Source organism: Dendropsophus ebraccatus, chromosome 8, assembly GCF_027789765.1.
Source record: "Dendropsophus ebraccatus isolate aDenEbr1 chromosome 8, aDenEbr1.pat, whole genome shotgun sequence".
Classification (NCBI taxonomy): Eukaryota; Metazoa; Chordata; class Amphibia; order Anura; family Hylidae; genus Dendropsophus; species Dendropsophus ebraccatus.
Genome location: NC_091461.1, coordinates 8,452,547 through 8,472,185, shown reverse-complemented (window position 1 = coordinate 8,472,185; position 19,639 = coordinate 8,452,547). Strand labels below are relative to the sequence as shown.

At 47.5% G+C, this 19,639-nt stretch overlaps 1 protein-coding gene across 3 annotated transcripts in view; it reads right to left on the bottom strand.

Annotated features, from left to right (window-relative positions):
* Positions 1-856: 856 nt before the first annotated feature.
* NRAP (nebulin related anchoring protein) overlaps positions 857-19,639 on the bottom strand; it is a 132,788-nt gene continuing 114,005 nt past the window's right edge. For all 3 annotated transcript variants that reach the window (XM_069979766.1, XM_069979764.1, XM_069979765.1), the window contains 20 exons: positions 18,466-18,573; positions 17,967-18,278; positions 17,605-17,709; positions 16,923-17,021; positions 16,651-16,755; positions 14,587-14,694; positions 13,928-14,041; positions 12,753-12,950; positions 12,469-12,573; positions 12,260-12,358; positions 11,621-11,725; positions 11,280-11,387; positions 10,882-11,193; positions 8,219-8,323; positions 5,652-5,750; positions 5,439-5,543; positions 4,337-4,444; positions 3,925-4,236; positions 3,173-3,322; positions 857-1,305 (listed from right to left, as the gene is read on the bottom strand). In XM_069979766.1, the coding sequence (XP_069835867.1) occupies positions 1,216-1,305; positions 3,173-3,322; positions 3,925-4,236; positions 4,337-4,444; positions 5,439-5,543; positions 5,652-5,750; positions 8,219-8,323; positions 10,882-11,193; positions 11,280-11,387; positions 11,621-11,725; positions 12,260-12,358; positions 12,469-12,573; positions 12,753-12,950; positions 13,928-14,041; positions 14,587-14,694; positions 16,651-16,755; positions 16,923-17,021; positions 17,605-17,709; positions 17,967-18,278; positions 18,466-18,573 (2,847 nt within the window). In that variant the 3' untranslated portion in view covers positions 857-1,215. The remainder of the gene's footprint in view (positions 1,306-3,172; positions 3,323-3,924; positions 4,237-4,336; positions 4,445-5,438; positions 5,544-5,651; positions 5,751-8,218; positions 8,324-10,881; positions 11,194-11,279; positions 11,388-11,620; positions 11,726-12,259; positions 12,359-12,468; positions 12,574-12,752; positions 12,951-13,927; positions 14,042-14,586; positions 14,695-16,650; positions 16,756-16,922; positions 17,022-17,604; positions 17,710-17,966; positions 18,279-18,465; positions 18,574-19,639) is intronic.

Below are 19,639 nucleotides of genomic sequence, written 5' to 3'. Positions count from 1 at the left end.
TATTTGTTAGAAACCGGTCTGGTCTCTCGGTCAGGATCTGAGGGGTCGCACTCCGTCCCTTACATCCTTCTCCTGATACTTTCTGATCCAGTCTCCTCCTTCTCTCCGGGTGGGAAGAAACAAAAGTAAAATGCAGCCTGGAAAAACATGGTGGTCACCCAGACAATGCACTAACATACATGCTGTAGATCCTCTGTGCTGCTGTGGTGTAGTGTGGAACCACTCCAAAGAGCGTCTAACAAGCCCCTGGTACTTCATTCCTAAAGGGGGAACTCCAGAGAATTTTTTTTTTAATCAACTGTTGTCAGTTATACAGATTTATGAATTACTTCTATTAAAAAATGTCCAGTCTTCCAGTACTTATGAGCTACTGTATGTCCTGCAGGAAGTGGTGTATTCTCTCCAGTATGACACAGTGCTCTCTGCTGCCACCTCTGTCCATGTCAGGAACTGTCCAGAGCAGGAGAGGTTTTCTATGGGGATTTGCTCCTGCTCTGGACAGTTCCTGACACGGACAGAGGTGGCAGCAGAGAGCACTGTGTCAGACTGGAGAGAACCACACCACTTCCTGCAGGACATACAGCAGCTGGCATCAGTTGATTAAAAAGAAGTAATTTTTTTGTGGCCTTCCCCTTTATTGATGCTATAGTGCCCCCTCCCCCGACATACTATGTATCTCCTGTAAATTCAGGACCCCTAAACAAAGTAACAATATGGTGATCTATGACCTATGACCTTTAGTGCGTGATCCAGTGGTCATAGTCTATCTTATCTCTAGCTGTTATAAAACTACAATGCCAGGGCATGCTGGGAGTTGTAGCAGGGTCCTAGAGACTGACACCATTGCTGCATTAAATATATTTATTCCGTACAAACAAATCAAAGTTCTACAAATATTCATCCTGAATTCTTTGGATTGTTTGGAAACTGATCCGGCCAGTCCTACAGCCCGGTCACATGACCGGTCACAGCCAATACAGCTCCTCGCAGCTTCATGGCAAACACTTTATGGCACTGCTGTGGTGAGTAACACTGGTGACATCACTGTGTCCTCCCCATTCATCACTATAGTACACCGCCCCCTGGAGGTGAGGAGCAGCACTGCAGTGAGGAAATATTAATAAGAATATAAGAGCGACATCTTCATAGTGCTGGAAATAGAAAGCAGAAGGGGCCGTCCAGGGATTCACCCCCGTACCCTGGGATCAGCCCCCCTCATTTCTTCACAGGAAGAGCTTTTCTCCTCTTCACATGAAGGATCTCGGAGGCGTCTCGGTTTATGTTACTGAAAGATTCTGCTTCACCCTGCAAAGTTTTATAAGAGGAGGGGTTATATGGGAGAAAGGGGCGGAGCATAGGAAAAGGGGGCACAGTCCTGTACCCCAAGTGTCACTATCCTGTACCCCAAGTGTCATTATCCTGTACCCCAAGTGTCACTATCCTGTACCCCAAGTATCAGCGTGTCACTATCCTGTACCCCAAGTGTCAGTGTCACTATCCTGTACCCCAAGTGTCAGTGTCACTATCCTGTACCCCAAGTATCAGCGTGTCACTATCCTGTACCCCAAGTGTCATTGTCCTGTACCCCATGTGTCACTATCCTGTACCTCAAGTGTCACTATCCTGTACCCCATGTGTCACTATCCTGTACCCCAAGTGTCACTATCCTGTACCCCAAGTGTCAGCGTGTCAATATCACGTACCCCAAATGTCACTATCCTGTACCCCATGTGTCACTATCCTGTACCCCCAGTGTCACTATCCTGTACCCCAAGTGTCAGCGCGTCACTATCCTGTACCCCAAGTGTCACTATCCTGTACCCCAAGTGTCACTATCCTGTACCCCAAGTGTCAGCGCGTCACTATCCTGTACCCCAAGTGTCACTATCCTGTACCCCAAGTGTCACTATCCTGTACCCCAAGTGTCAGCGTGTCAATATCATGTACCCCAAATGTCACTATCCTGTACCCCATGTGTCACTATCCTGTACCTCAAGTGTCACTATCCTGTACCCCAAGTGTTACTATTCTGTACCCCAAGTGTCACTATCCTGTACCCCAAGTGTCACTTTCCTGTACCCCAAGTGTCACTTTCCTGTACCCCAAGTGTCACTATCCTGTACCCCAAGTGTCACTATCCTGTACCCCAAGTGTCACTATCCTGTACCCCAAGTGTCACTATCCTGTACCCCAAGTGTCACTATCCTGTACCCCAAGTGTTACTATTCTGTACCCCAAGTGTCACTATCCTGTACCCCAAGTGTCACTATCCTGTACCCCAAGTATCAGCGTGTCACTATCCTGTACCCCAAGTATCAGCGTGTCACTATCCTGTACCCCAAGTGTCAGTGTCACTATCCTGTACCCCAAGTGTCAGTGTCACTATCCTGTACCCCAAGTATCAGCGTGTCACTATCCTGTACCCCAAGTGTCATTGTCCTGTACCCCATGTGTCACTATCCTGTACCCCATGTGTCACTATCCTGTACCCCAAGTGTCAGCGTGTCAATATCACGTACCCCAAATGTCACTATCCTGTACCCCATGTGTCACTATCCTGTACCCCCAGTGTCACTATCCTGTACCCCAAGTGTCAGCGCGTCACTATCCTGTACCCCAAGTGTCACTATCCTGTACCCCAAGTGTCAGCGTGTCAATATCATGTACCCCAAATGTCACTATCCTGTACCCCATGTGTCACTATCCTGTACCTCAAGTGTCACTATCCTGTACCCCAAGTGTTACTATTCTGTACCCCAAGTGTCACTATCCTGTACCCCAAGTGTCACTTTCCTGTACCCCAAGTGTCACTTTCCTGTACCCCAAGTGTCACTTTCCTGTACCCCAAGTGTCACTTTCCTGTACCCCAAGTGTCACTATCCTGTACCTCAAGTGTCACTATCCTGTACCCCAAGTGTTACTATTCTGTACCCCAAGTGTCACTTTCCTGTACCCCAAGTGTCACTTTCCTGTACCCCAAGTGTCACTATCCTGTACCCCAAGTGTCACTATCCTGTACCCCAAGTGTCAGCGCGTCACTATCCTGTATCCCATGTCACTATCCTGTACCCCAAGTGTCACTATCCTGTACCCCAAGTGTCACTATCCTGTACCCCAAGTGTCACTGTGTGGCTGTTCTTGGATGAGGAGGTGCAGTCTGTCTCTTCCTTACCGCTGTATACTCTTCCTCCCCGGTGGGGCTCGGGGTCCCATCATCTGCACTCCTCAGCTCCGCGGCCCGGCGGGCCAGCTCCACCTTGTAGTAGCCGGGAGGAGTCCATCCCACGCCTTTCATCCAGTTCAGATCAGATTTGTATTTAACCTGATGACAGAATATCAGACTGTATATAATACAATATAATATTACTGAGGTTGTCACTCCTGTATAAGATATCTGCCCAGGTATGCCAGGATAAATCCCAAACTCTCTTAAAATTGTACAGAAAATTTATATTATACTGTTGTCAGAAAGTGTTACGGATGTTTAATTTACTTCTATCAAAAAATCTCCCGTCTTCCAGTACTTATCAGCTGCTGTATGTCCTACAGAAAGTGGTGTATTCTCTCCAGTGTGACACAGTGCTCTCTGCTGCCACCTCTGTCCATGTCAGGAACTGTCCAGAGCAGCAGCAAATCCCCATAGAAATCCTCTCCTGCTCTGGACAGTTCCTGACATGGACAGAGGTGGCAGCAGAGAGCACTGTGTCAGACTGGAGAGAATACACCACTTCCTGCAGGACAAACAGAGGCTGATAAGTACTGGAATAGAAGTAAATTGCAAGTCTATATAACTTTCTGACACCAGGTGATCCGACAACATTATTTTCCACTCTGGAGTTCCCCTTTAACTTCGATGGGCCATCTAAGTAACAAACAAGGGTCTCAGTGTGATCCCCCTTCCCCCCACTACAGTGTGCCACTCACATCGCTCTGGAGCCCGTGCGCCTGTTTGGCGTGTTTCAGGGTCAGCTGCTCGGGGTCACACGTGTAGTGGTGCAGGGGCTGGCGGTAGTTGATGTTGCTGGCCAGCTCCTGACTCTTCTTGGCCTGGATGAATCCCTGTTGATCCAGATGAGTCCGGCCCATGTTCCGGATCTCTCCTGAGTGTCTCTTGTACTCTAGATCGCTCTGGAGTTTGCCGACCCTCAGAGCGCGTTGTGTCATGGGGTCATCGCTTACGCTGCGGAAGCCGATCTGGTGACCCCGATCCCTCACGAAGGCTTCTCTATACCGGAACTGCAGGAAGGAACATTTATTATCAGGATACTGAAGAGATTGACCTTTCTGGATATAGGAGGAGGTGATCCCGGACGATCCCAGGAATCCCATAACTTACGTCACTGGCGATCTCCCTGGACGCCTTGGCGGTTTGGAAAGGAATGGCGTCCAGGCGCAGGTCATAGCCGCCGGCACGGGACTGCTCCCACAGCGTCCTGTAGGCTTTCTAGAAACAAGGAAGAAAGATCCACAGATGGAACATGGTTTCCTCCGGGGAGGCGGATTCCAGAACACATCACCCTCTAATAGACTAAGATGGAGAGAACCTGCAGTGTAAAGCAGTGATGGTGGCGAGAATTATGTGAATAACGCAGCGATGATACTACCTGAACCCACCGCTCTCCAGCTGCTGCAAAACTACAATTCCCATCATGCCTGGACAGCCTTTGGCTGTCCAGGCATGATGAGAATTGTAGTTTTGCAACACCTGGAAGGCCAAAGGTTCCCTACCCCTGATCTAATGTAAGACTGAGGACTCCTACATACACAAACATATTATATATATATACAGTGGTACCTTGGTTTAAGAGTAACTTGGTTTAAGAGCATTTTGGTTTAAGAGCTCACAGTTTTTCAAAATTGTGACTTGGTTTAAGAGCATCGCTTTGGTTTAAGAGCTCCCTCTACTGGTTGGGAGCGCGAGTGGAGGAGGGGCATGGCCTGCATAGCGGGGTCTACAGCCCTGTACTCTGACCCAGGAAGTCTCCCTCACCTTCCAAACCATAGCAGATCCACTTCAGGCTGGGGCTTACATCAGGGGACAGGACTGTGGAGGTAATCTCTCCATAGATGTAACCCCTCTCTCCCCGGACAGAGAGCGCTGCATGTATGTGCCCACATCTGTCCTGCTCATTCCTTCATGCTCCCTGCAGTCTCTGTCCGCCCTTGTGTTTCCCATCCTCTCCATTACTGTACAGTAACTTATAATATCACAGATTCTGCTGTTTCTGAATGTTTGTTTCATCTGTTTTACATGTTATTCAGAACCATTTGGAACCAATTGTCTGCATTTCTATGAATTCTTATGGGAAAATTTGCTTTGGTTTAAGAGTGGATTTGGATTACAAGCGCCGTCCTGGAACGAATTATGCTCGTAATCCAAGGTACCACTGTATATATATATATACACACATATCAGGGCAGCGAGGAGCGACACGTACATCACTTATCTGGGAGGCGTTGATTCGAGCGCGGATAAAGTCCGGGTGGTCTGGAGGTAACGTGTATCTGTGCATCGATTCCTGATCCCCTAATTTATACAATCTCTGCAACAAAAGAGATGGATTACGTATAATGTGGTATACTCCAGAGCTGCACTCACTATTCTGCTAGTGGGGTCACTGTTTACATACATTACTAACAACAAACCTCACCTCACTGCACTGCTGATAACTGTTCTTGGCATGAAGCAAACTGGGAGAGTCCGTAACTGATGTGAAAGACATAGATCCTGGGTTCTGACGATATTTGGTCTGTGAGGAGACAATTCAACAGGTAAGACATAGGAATAACATTTTATAGGGCCGTATAGTTATATTCCTGTATATAGGAGCAGTATTATAGTAGTTATATTCCTGTACATAGGGGGCAGTACTATAGTAGTTATATTCCTGTATATAGGAGCAGTATTATAGTAGTTATATCCCTGTATATAGGAACAGTATTATAGTAGTTATATTCCTGTATATAGGAGCAGTATTATAGTAGTTATATCCCTGTATATAGGAGCAGTATTATAGTAGTTATATCCCTGTATATAGGAGCCGCATTATAGTAGTTATATTCCTGTATATATGAGCAGTATTATAGTAGTTATATTCTTGTATATAGGGGGCAGTATTATAGTAGTTATATTCCTGTATATAGGAGCAGTATTATAGTAGTTATATTCCTGTATATAGGAGCAGTATTATAGTAGTTATATTCTTGTATATAGGGGCAGTATTATAGTAGTTATATCCCTGTATATAGGAGCAGTATTATAGTAGTTATGGGGTTCAGGGAAGAAACAGAGTGCTGCACCTCACACCTATGGCTGATACTAGTGCCGCTAGGCTAAATAAAAAACACATCAGAATTTTGTGTATGAATTGATCAAGCCATACTGCCCCATGTACCTCGTGCCGGTATCTGATACACATGGGTCCCTACACTAAGTCCACACCGTGCCAGTCAGTGGCCACCAACCCCGCAGGCGTGCACAGCCAGGGAACGGGGGCCATGGGACGGCCCTGCGACCCCCATGCCACAGGACCAGACCCAAAAACACCACACCAGAACCCGGCCAGCACCGCCGGCGGAGAAGGTCGCCCCCAAGCAGCACAAGTCTGGATAAGGAATTACACTCACCATAGCTGCAGCAAACAGAATGGGAAAAAACAGGAGGGATTAAAACCATGTGCACTCAGGTGTCTCCTGCTAATTGCGGTCATGTGGGTCTCACCAGGAGGAGTGCAAAACACGGAGAAAAGAGAGAAACAAAATGCGGTTCAGGGAAGAAACAGAGTGCTGCACCTCACACCTATGGCTGATACTAGTGCCGCTAGGCTAAATAAAAAACACATCAGAATTTTGTGTATGAATTGATCAAGCCATACTGCCCCATGTACCTCGTGCCGGTATCTGATACACATGGGTCCCTACACTAAGTCCACACCGTGCCAGTCAGTGGCCACCAACCCCGCAGGCGTGCACAGTCAGGGAACGGGGGCCATGGGACGGCCCTGCGACCCACATGACCGCAATTAGCAGGAGACACCTGAGTGCACATGGTTTTAATCCCTCCTGTTTTTTCCCATTCTGTTTGCTGCAGCTATGGTGAGCGCAATACCTTATCCAGACTTGTGCTGCTTGGGGGCGACCTTCTCCGCCGGCGGTGCTGGCCGGGTTCTGGTGTGGTGTTTTTGGGTCTGGTCCTGTGGCATGGGGGTCGCAGGGCCGTCCCATGGCCCCCGTTCCCTGGCTGTGCACACCTGCGGGGTTGGTGGCCACTGACTGGCACGGTGTGGACTTAGTGTAGGGACCCATGTGTATCAGATACCGGCACGAGGTACATGGGGCAGTATGGCTTGATCAATTCATACACAAAATTCTGATGTGTTTTTTATTTAGCCAAGCGGCACTAGTATCAGCCATAGGTGTGATGTGCAGCACTCTGTTTCTTCCCTGAACCGCATTATAGTAGTTATATTCTTGTATATAGGAGCAGTATTATAGTAGTTATATCCCTGTATATAGGAGCAGTGTTATAGTAGTTATATTCTTGTATATAGGGGGCAGTATTATAGTAGTTATATTCCTGTATATGGGAGCAGTATTATAGTAGTTATATCCCTGTATATAGGAGCAGTATTATAGTAGTTATATTCCTGTATATAGGAGCAGTATTATAGTAGTTATATTCCTGTATATAGGGAGCAGTATTATAGTAGTTATATTCCTGTATATAGGGAGCAGTATTATAGTAGTTATATTCTTGTATATAGGGGGCAGTATTATAGTAGTTATATTCTTGTATATAGGGGGCAGTATTATAGTAGTTATATTCTTGTATATAGGGGGCAGTATTATAGTAGTTATATTCTTGTATATAGGGGGCAGTATTATAGTAGTTATATTCCTGTATATAGGGAGCAGTATTATAGTAGTTATATCCCTGTATATAAGAGCAGTATTATAGTAGTTATATCCCTGTATATAGGAGCAGTATTATAGTAGTTATATCCCAGTATATAGGAGCAGTATTATAGTAGTTATATCCCAGTATATAGGAGCAGTATTATAGTAGTTACATATACATTCTCGCAGTGACAATCAGTTAGGTGTGCCAGGAATATTCTCAGTATAATGGCTGCATCACCCTCTTTTCTGGGCAGTTTACATAGACTACACACCAGGGGGCGACACTGAGCTCAGGTGACTAGCTCCCCCCATCACTCACCTCACTGATCAGCTCTCCGGCCTTCTTCACACTTTGTATATAGGGGGATCCCGCTGCCTCCCATCCCACTCCTCTCAGAAAGTTGAGGTCGGACCTGTACCGTGACTGTGGCGGGGGGGGGAGACACAGATGATTATAATTCATTCAGGTTCCCAGAGGAGACGCATCAGATAGAATGAGAGGCAGCCATTAAATAATAGAGCAGAGTAAGGACGTCTTGGTCGCGGAGGGGATTAATATTCATTGTATTATTATTACCCGCAGCTTCCGCAGACAAATGTATTTAGCTCTGATAATGTGAAGAGGAAGCTGGTTAATAATTCACAGCGGAGAATACAGGTGGTGGCGGCTCCCCCGTATACACTGTAATCAATAGCACAGGCTTCATATAGCTCCTGTTGCCTAGCAACCAGTTGTCTTCCTGTCTTGGTGACCACCATTGGAATACATGTCACTTCCTGGGGCCTAAGTCTCCCACGGTAACCGTACAGGCAGGAGGTCATATGACCACACTATGGAGTGGTATAGGGGGACAGTATCAGTATGGCCACCATATTGGTCACCAACCAGCGTTTCTAGAAACAGCATAAAAAAGTGTCAAAAACGTTATCCAACCAAAATAATGGCCGCCATGGAGTGTTTATTACATTACAAGACAAGGAGAAGGAAAGCGCTGAGGCGTCTCGCGTGTGAGATGAAGATTTGACGCCTGTGATATCCATTTTCTGGAGAAAATCTCCCCGATCCGGGATGATTAGAGGATTAATGAGCGGCTTTGATCAGCATCAATTATTGAGCAGCGGCGTCTTCATTCTCCGCCACATCAAACCGTCAGGAGGAGCTGTTTGCATTTGTTCACACGCCGCGTCAGTAAATAATGGATCATGTCTGATACCAGGCGCAGCGCCCGGGGGGGGGGGGGAGAGCTATCAGATATTCCCTGTGTTGTATTATTATCAGCCACCTCAATTAATCATGGGAAATGCTAATCCCCCCCCCATGCCCAGCCCCGCTGCATGATGGGAAGCGGCAGGATGGCGCAATTACAGCGTCTAATTCCTGCTAATAAATGTAACGCCAGTAATAGCGAAGTAACAGAGTGCAGGGGGATGAGCGCCTAACAACAGTGTGTATCATCCATAGACCCCCATAACAGTATCATCCATAGACCCCATAACGGTGTCATTTATAGACCCCCCATAACATTGTCATCCATAGACCCCCATAACAGTGTCATCCATAGACCCCCATAACCGTGTCATCCATAGACCCCCATAACAGTGTCATCCATAGACCCCCATAACAGTGTCATCCAAAGACCCCCATAACAGTGTCATCCATAGACCCCATAACATTGTCATCCATAGACCCCCAAAACAGTGTCATCCATAGACCCCATAACAGTGTCATCCATAGACCCCCATAAGTGTCATCCATAGACCCCATAACAGTGTCATCCATAGACCCCCATAACATTGTCATCCATAGACCCCCATAACATTGTCATCCATAGACCCCTATAACTGTCATCCATAGACCCCCATAACAGTGTCATCCATAGACCCCCATAACATTGTCATCCATAGACCCCCATAACAGTGTCATCCATAGACCCCCATAACATTGTCATCCATAGACCCCCATAACATTGTCATCCATAGACCCCCATAACATTGTCATCCATAGACCCCCATAACTGTCATCCATAGACCCCCATAACAGTGTCATCCATAGACCCCCATAACAGTGTCATCCATAGACCCCCATAACAGTGTCATCCATAGACCCCCATAACATTGTCATCCATAGACCCCATAACATTGTCATCCATAGACCCCTATAACAGTGCCATCCATACACCCCTATAACACTGCCATCCATAGACCCCCATAACAGTGTCATCCATAGACCCCCATAACAGTGTCATCCATAGACCCCCATAACAGTGTCATCCATAGACCCCATAACAGTGTCATCCATAGACCCCCATAACAGTGTCATCCATAGACCCCATAACATTGTCATCCATAGACCTCCATAACAGTGTCATCCAAAGACCCCCATAACAGTGTCATCCATAGACCCCCATAACATTGTAATCCATAGACCCCATAACAGTGTCATCCATAGACCCCCATAACATTGTCATCCATAGACCCCATAACATTGTCATCCATAGACCCCCATAACAGTGTCATCCATAGACCCCCATACCAGTGTCATCCATAGACCCCCATACCAGTGTCATCCATAGACCCCCATAACAGTGTCATCCATAGACCCCATAACAGTGTCATCTACACATCCCCCATAACAGTGTCATCTACACATCCCCCATAACAGTGTCATCTACACATCCCCCATAACACATCTACACATCCCCCATAACAGTGTCATCTACACATCCCCCATAACAGTGTCATCTACACATCCCCCATAACAGTGTCATCTACAGATTCCCCATAACAGTGTCACCTACACATCCCCCATAACACATCTACACATCCCCCATAACACATCTACACATCCCCCATAACAGTGTCATCTACACATCCCCCATAACAGTGTCATCTACACATCCCCCATAACAGTGTCACCTACACATCCCCCATAACAGTGTCATCTACACATCCCCCATAACGTCGTTCGGCCATACTCCTCACCTCACTTTGCAGCAGATGGGCTTGCTTTGCAGACTGCAGCTTTAGGTCCTCGGGGTCGGTGGTGTACTGGTGGAGCAGGACCTTGTAGTCCTGGTCGCTGGCTAAGGCTTGTGCCCTCTTGGCGTGCACCAGGTCCACCATGTCACTGGAGAGGTGATACTGGGAGTGAAGATGCTGGGAGTCTCTCTTATATTCCTTCTGGCTCTGTAACTTGGCGACGCGCAGACAGTGCAGCATCCGGGGGTCGTCTAAGATGCTGCGGGCCCCAATGTGTTTCCCTCTCTCTGCCACAAAGTCATGTTTGTACTGATACTGAGAATGACACCAGGGACCGAGGCGTTAGATGAGGGCGGTGACCCCAGTGGGGGACAGTGCACGTTATACTATAGTATACTCACATCACTGGCTATACACCCCGAGGACTTTGCCGCCTGGAACTGAAGGGCGTCCATGGTGAGCTTGTGGCCGTGAGCGCGAGTGTTCAGCCACGACTCCCGGTACTTTATCTGCAGAGCGAGGAAAATAGTGGATTATTATAATATGGTGGAATATAATAATATGGTGGAATATAATATTATGGTGGATTATAATATGGTGGATTATAATATTATGGTGGATTATCACAATACTATGGTGGATTATCACAATACTATGGTGGATTATAATATTATGGTGGAATATCACAATACTATGGTGGATTATCACAATACTGTCAGGAGTCGTATGTGTTAACCCTTACATCACTGATGTTGGCGGTGTTGAGCTTGGCCCGGACGTGCTCCGGGAGGTCCAGCACGGTGGTATAGTGGTGGAGAACGTCCTCGGCGGCCGCCTTGTACAGACGCTAGATATAGGAGAGAAACTGTCAGCATCTTCTATCCTCTCTAATATACACAGGGCGATATATATTTTACACGATAGCGTCATCCTATCAAAACACACTGACCAGAAGTATGTGCCCCCCCCCCCAAATCCTTTCTATGTTTGTTGGGTTCGGCCATTGTAGCTGCACTGAGCACTAAGCTTGGAAGCCCCATAGAGAATAAATGTAGCAACGGCCGCAGATGCTCAGGGACCCCCCATACAGCTGGTCCTGTAGAGAGGGGATGGTTTATGATGCAGAGGACCGATGGCGGATGTGTAAGGCTGGAACCGCACAGCAACTTCTGGCGACTGATCACATGGCATTGCGTCAAGTGGCCGTGGCCGCAACACCGCAGTCGCATCCTAGCCATCCTATCGCCCATGAACTGGGCAGGTCCTCCATGGTGAGAGAGACGCTCACCGGGAGATTAACCCTCTAATACGGAGCGTGAGAATGTATTCCTAAGCTGAGTGACCCCTGTAGTAAGATGTGACATCATCGGGGGGCACTCACCTCATTGGTTATCTTGTTGCTGAATTTGGCGTGTAGGATGTCCAGGGAGTCGGTCACCGTGGTGTACTTCAGCTGGTGCGGCTGCTGGCGATATTTACTCTGGTGGGAGGGAAATCATGTCAGAACTGAAAGGGTTAAAGGGCCAATGACCCTAAAACCGCCAGCACTGACGCCTGCAGCCCCAATGGGAATAGAGGACCCATAGTTACCTCGCTGATCAGGTCTGTCGCTCTCTTCCGCTCCTCGATATCCAGGGCTCCGGGAGCGATGCAGCCCACGCCTCTCATAAAGTTCAGATCCGATCGATACAGATTCTACAAGGAATAGAACACACATTACCAATACATGCACTGCCTGCAGCTCTGTCTGTTCCCCTTTAAAGGGGCGGGGCTTAGAAGATACATTGTTACAACATTGTATCACCTGATCAAACTGATAAGATTCCTGATCACCCAGAGGGACTGAGCAACCTGTTCTGGTTTTGCAGCATTACCTCGCTTTGCAGCTGATGCGCCTTCTTCGCGGTCATCAGTCGGAGGTCGTCAGACAGCGCCGTGTAGTGGTGAAGCAGATGTCTGTAGTCCTGGTCACTGACCAAAGCCTGTGCTTTCCGGGCCTGGACCAAGGTCACCATATCCATCGGCAGGTGGAAGCGAGACTTACTCTTCTCGAAGCCTTTCTTGTACTGGACCTGAAGGAACAAGCTCAGTCTTCTGTGTATTGCAGCTCAGGAATATGCTCTAGACCTCTGCTTGCTGTCACTGAATGGGAGCCACGCTATTGAGCCAAAGCCTGACATCTCTTGCTGATCCCATTCAGGGTCTGTTACATTGTGTCAAGGCTCCCTCTTCTCACATCATGTGTATTTGGCTCCACTTCTTTACAGCAAGCAGTGATCTTTAAGGGGGAGTTCACCCCAGTTTTATTCTTTTAAATCACAGATTTGTAGTTTACTTTTATTTAAAAATCTCCATTATTCTAGTACTTATCAGCTGCTGTATGTCCTGCAGGAAGTGGTGTATTCTTTCCAGTCTGGCCAGCAAGAGAGGTTTTCTATGGGGATTTGCTGCTGCTCTGGACAGTTCCTGACATGAACAGAGGTGGCAGCAGAGAGCACTGTGTCTGACTGGAAATTATAATATCATGTCCCGCAGGACATACAGCAGCTGATAAGTACTGGAAGACTGGGGATTTTTTAAGTAAACTACAAATCTCTGGCACTTGCTGGGACCAGATGATTTGAAAGCAAGAAATTTTGGATGAACAACCCCTTTAAAAGCAGCGATGGAGTGAAAACCTATGACTATTAAAATGAATGTGTCTGTTATGCAGCGCATCTCCACTAGGGGGCAGGATAGCACCTATAGGTATAGGACAATGTAAAACAGAATGTCACTATATCAGTGTCTGAGAAAGTTGGGTGACAACTGGTGAAGCTGAAAATAAAGCTTCTACAGTGAAAATAAAGCTGCTATCCAACTTTTCTAGACCCCTGAATGGTATCAGCCTTGTATAGCTTCTGTACTGCGGTATCGCTATGTGTCCTGCTGTTCTAGGAAAGCTGAGTCATAACCCCTGAGGGAGCTGAGAGGATACAATAATAGCATGATGGGGGGGGGGGGGGGACCAGGGGCCCAACACAAGATCAGGGGCCACACACAATCTCACCTCACTGGACAGGGACGAGGCGTGGACAGAATGCGACAGGTTCAGGTCGTCCTCCAGGCTCCGCAGGCCGACCATCTTCCCTTTAGATTTTTCAAACTCCTCTTTATATTTATGCTGAAGAGAGAAAGATGGATACAGGCGGGTTATTATAACGCTACAGGCAGGTTATTATAACGTTACAGATGATTATTACGCTACAGGCGGGTTATTATAACGTTACAGATTATTATAACGCTACAGGCGGGTTATTATAACGCTACAGGCAGGTTATTATAACGTTACAGATTATTATAACGCTACAGGCGGGTTATAACACTACAGGCAGGTTATTATAACGTTACAGATGATTATAATACTACAGGCGGGTTATTATAATGTAACAGATGAATATAATACTACAGGCGGGTTATTATAATGTAACAGATGAATATAATACTACAGGCGGGTTATTATAATGTAACAGATGAATATAATACTACAGGCGGGTTATTATAATGTAACAGATGAATATAATACTACAGGCAGGTTATTATAACGTTACAGATAACACATATACATATATATATATATATATATATATATATATATATATACACACACATATATACACTTATATACAGTATACACATATAGAATATGATGGGACAGATACCACGTACATCACTGATGATTTCCCCCGAGGACTTTGCGGCCTGGAAGGGGATGGCGTCCAGTTTCAACTTGTATCCGCCATCACGCAGTTGGCTCCAGGACTCCTTGTACCGAGTCTGTGGGAAGAGAAGTAAACACATTAGGGTCTATAGCTGCAGAGTATACAGCTGGGGGGGCTGTATGATAGGAGGAGCCGGATGTCAGCTGGGTATATACTGCGGTTGTGCTGCACATGGCTGCTGCCATTTAAAGAAGCAAAAAAATATTTCCTATATAACTACTTCTATGGGAGTCCAAACGCATAGAGAAAGCCTGTGAGTCCTGCTCCCCCACCACTCATAGAGAAAGCCTGTGAGTCCTGCTCCCCCACCACTCATAGAGAAAGCCTGTGAGTCCTGCTCCCCCACCACTCATAGAGAAAGCCTGTGAGTCCTGCTCCCCCCACCCACCAGTCATAGAGAAAGCCTGTGACTCCTGTTCCCCCACCACTCATAGAGAAAGCCTGTGAGTCCTGATCCCCCCCACTCATAGAGAAAGCCTGTGAGTCCTGATCCCCCCCACTCATAGAGAAAGCCTGTGAGTCCTGCTCCCCCCCCCACTCATAGAGAAAGCCTGTGAGTCCTGCTCCCCCCCCCACTCATAGAGAAAGCCTGTGACTCCTGCTTCCCCCACCACTCATAGAGAAAGCCTGTGAGTCCTGCTCCCCCCCCCCACTCATAGAGAAAGCCTGTGAGTCCTGCTCCCCCCACTCATAGAGAAAGCCTGTGAGTCCTGATCCCCCCCACTCATAGAGAAAGCCTGTGACTCCTGCTTCCCCCACCACTCATAGAGAAAGCCTGTGAGTCCTGCTCCCCCCCCACTCATAGAGAAAGCCTGTGAGTCCTGCTTCCCCGCCCACCACTCATAGAGAAAGCCTGTGACTCCTGCTTCCCCCACCACTCATAGAGAAAGCCTGTGAGTCCTGATCCCCCCCACTCATAGAGAAAGCCTGTGAGTCCTGATCCCCCCCACTCATAGAGAAAGCCTGTGACTCCTGCTTCCCCCACCACTCATAGAGAAAGCCTGTGAGTCCTGCTCCCCCACCACTCATAGAGAAAGCCTGTGAGTCCTGCTTCCCCCACCACTCATAGAGAAAGCCTGTGAGTCCTGCCCCCCCCCCCCACTCATAGAGAAAGCCTGTGACTCCTGCTTCCCCCACCACTCATAGAGAAAGCCTGTGAGTCCTGCTCCCCCCCCCCCCACTCATAGAGAAAGCCTGTGAGTCCTGCTCCCCCCACTCATAGAGAAAGCCTATGACTCCTGCGTCCCCCCCACTCATAAAGAACGCCTGTGACTCCTGCTTCCCCGCCCACCACTCATAGAGAAAGCCTGTGAGTCCTGCTCCTCCACCCATAGAGAAAGCCTGTGAGTCCTGCTCCTCCACCCATAGAGAAAGCCTGTGAGTCCTGCTCCCCCCCCACTCATAGAGAAAGCCTGTGAGTCCTGCTCCCCCCACTCATAGAGAAAGCCTGTGAGTCCTGCTCCCCCCACTCATAGAGAAAGCCTGTGAATCCTGATTCCCCCCCACTCATAGAGAAAGCCTGTGAGTCCTGCTCCTCCACCCATAGAGAAAGCCTGTGAGTCCTGCTCCTCCACCACCCATAGAGAAAGCCTGTGAGTCCTGATTCCCCCCCACCCATAGAGAAAGCCTGTGAGTCCTGCTCCTCCACCCATAGAGAAAGCCTGTGAGTCCTGCTCCCCCCACCACTCATAGAGAAAGCCTGTGAGTCCTGCTCCCCCACCACTCATAGAGAAAGCCTGTGAGTCCTGCTTCACCCCCACTCATAGAGAAAGCCTGTGAGTCCTGTTCCCCCACCACTCATAGAGAAAGCCTGTGAGTCCTTCTCCCCCCACCACTCATAGAGAAAGCCTGTGACTCCTGCTTCCCCCGCCCACCCCCACTGATTGACAGGTTCTCCCCTCTGACTCTATATACATGCAGAACTGTCCATGACACTATCCCATGGAGCTTCTTTGTATACATGATGCTGTCCCCTGTATACTATTGTATACTGTGCCCGGTATATACCCACCTCACTGATGTTCATGGCATTGAGTTTGGCTTGCAGCAGCTCGGGCAGCTCGGCGGTGGACGTGTACCGGTGCTTTATATTCTCCCCCTGCTCTTTATATTTACTCTGTGCACAATGATAAAGATTTACAATTATTATATTGGAAATCAGAATCCATAACACACAGGTTCAGGGTTCTGTCACTTTAAATCAGCCGCATTGTAACTGCAGCTCTGGATGTGACTGGAGTACATGACCTTTCTATGGTCTTATTAGTATAATGTGCCGCTTACATCCACCGCCTGGTTGTAGCTGATCTTGGCCTGGATCATCTCCGGAGTATCCTGGACGCTGGTGAAGCTGAACGCTGATGGCAGCTGCCTGTACGATCTCTGCAAATTGTGCAAAAAAAAAAAAAAAAAGTTAACCGGCAATTCACACTGGTAATAAAGTTTGGAATAGACTTTATATTATCTATCACTCTGTGGTAGGCCCCACCCCCTCCTAATAAACCACACCCTTTGCTAAACCCGCCTTTTTAAAGCTGCACAATACAGGTGTGGTGTCCCACCACGGGTGTTGCTGTTGGTTACACCCTTCGCAAAAGCCTGTACTTATTGTAAGTAAGTGGTGATGTAGTAGTGATAAAGTTTCGCCACTAGATGTCACTATTGTAGATATGTGTACTCAGTTGCTGCACGGCTGTAGTATGGAAAGGGTTATTGTGTCACATATTTATGTGTCACATGGATCTGTGAGCCTTGTTTATGCAAGGAGCAGGGGGAGACAGAGAAAAGCTCACACACAGATTTTTGTGTCTTCAGCAGAAAGCAGCAGCTGAGAACTGGGGGAAGGAGACTGAATAGATAATAACAAGTATGGAAGGAATTGTTGGTCTCACCATGGGCAGCAACATATCGAAAGTTATGTGTGAGTGGAATACCCCTTTAGAGATACAGGATGCCCGGGACTCACCTCACTTATCAGCTCAGCCGCTTTCTTTGCTTGCACCACATCCAGCGATCCGGCAGTGATCCAGCCCACCCCCCTCATCCACTTCAGGTCCGATTTATACTGATTCTGGAAGAAAATTTAAAGACAATTAATTCTCTCCTCATAGGGGACGCTCTCTTATGAGCTGTATCTGCTACAGCTGGGGGTCCCCTTTAAAGGGGTACTCTAGTGAAAACAAAATTATCTTCAGATCAGCTGGTGTCAGAAAGTACCAGAGATTTGTAAATTACTTTTACTTAAAATTTCTCCAGCCTTCCAGTACTTATCAGCTGCTGTATGTCCTGCAGAAAGTGGTGTATTCTTTCAAGGCTGGCTGTACTCACATCACTCTGTAGGTCGTAGACCTTCTTGGCCCACTGAAGCTTCATGTCGGTAGGCAGCTGGCTGTATCGGTGCAGGATGGTCCGGTAACCCTGCTCGGTGGCCAGGGCTTGGGCCATGGTGGCGTGCGCCATGTCTAACATGTCCATAGACACGTGATACTGCGTCTTTGCGTCCTCAAAACCTTTCTTGTACTCCAGATCACTCTGCATTTTGGTCATCTGGAGAGAGTGGGAAATCTTGGAGTCTTCCTCTGCTCGCTGAACCCCGATCATCTTCCCCTTCGTCTTCTCGTAGCTTTCCTTATACTTGATCTGTGGAATAAGGAGGTGAATGTAAGGAGAAGGATTCCCTATCAGCTACAACCCAGGCTTGGGATCACAGCTCCTCCACAGTGGGGGACCACATATAAGGGGACACCGAGTCAGGATAAAGGGGGCCCCCGATCCAGGCCCAGTACTAGCTGCTAACCTTTAGTTATTGGACTTTGCATACACTTACATCGCTGGCGAGGTCGCGCTTAGCTTTGGCGGTGAGGATGGACAGCGAATCCAAGCGCAGATCAAATCCCTTTTCCTTCTGCTTCTCCCAGCTGCTCTTATATAGTTTCTGGAGAGAAAAATTAATGTAAAATTTAAAAAAAAAAAATGTATTTTTTTTTTTAAACAATTGGCGTAAGTGCACCAGCTGATAATGGCCGTGATACAGAGGGAGGTTGTGTAGCCACCTTCTCATGTCCACCATACAGATGCCATGCCATAATATAAAGGGGTTTCCCCCAATGCAGTGTCCTGGCACCTGTTTCCCAGCTACTTTATAAGTAATGTTGTCATGTGGCTGTCAGATACTCTGCTTAGTACTCTAATATATGTATATGTTTACTTGTCACACTGTTTAACAGCATACACTAAAGGATATTGTCAGTGCAAGGGTTAACATTTCTGCTTTCACATGTATGGGGGTAAGATGATTTGGTCACATGATGCCTCAGCCAATTAGAGCAGTCCCTAGTCCAGCTCCTTGCTAAACTAGAAAAGGGTGGCGCTAGAGCAGTCTGGCCATGCTCAAGCTCAGCGTCTGCTAGTCAGACCATTTAATCCACTATCTAGCTGAAAACTATCTAGGTTTTCCTATAATTGCTGAGTAACAGTAAACGGGAAGAGACAAGCAAATAAAGGGAGAGTTCCAGGACCAACGTCTCGTCTCAGCTCTGAATGATTGTCTGGAAAGGTCAAGAAAAGGAGAAGAGTTTGCTTCCAGAGTGAAAAGACGGGCGTCATCTTCAAGATCCTAAGTAGAATATTCCAGAGGCATCTGTAAGAAAAACACGCTACGCCCAGGTTCCAGTATGCTGCCTCAGACTCCAGCACTTCCCAGAGTCACCATTTTAAACTCTACGCTGTGAAGATATATTCGACATTCTTCTACTTTCTTCTCATGGTCCAGGGTTGGAAAAACTGCTCAAAGTCCCCCCTGGCATAGCCATCCTCTATTAGGCCTCCAATTTGATACAATGCTGATTGGCTTCCATGTCGGTTATCGTTCTCCTGCATACGTCCCTCCGGGTATCGTGGGACAGATCAGCAGAGTCTCCTCTATGGGCGATTGTTCTCTTCTTCTGAAATAACAGCAGCCAAAGGTGCAGGTCATCCCCAGTGGAGTCTAATTGGATCCC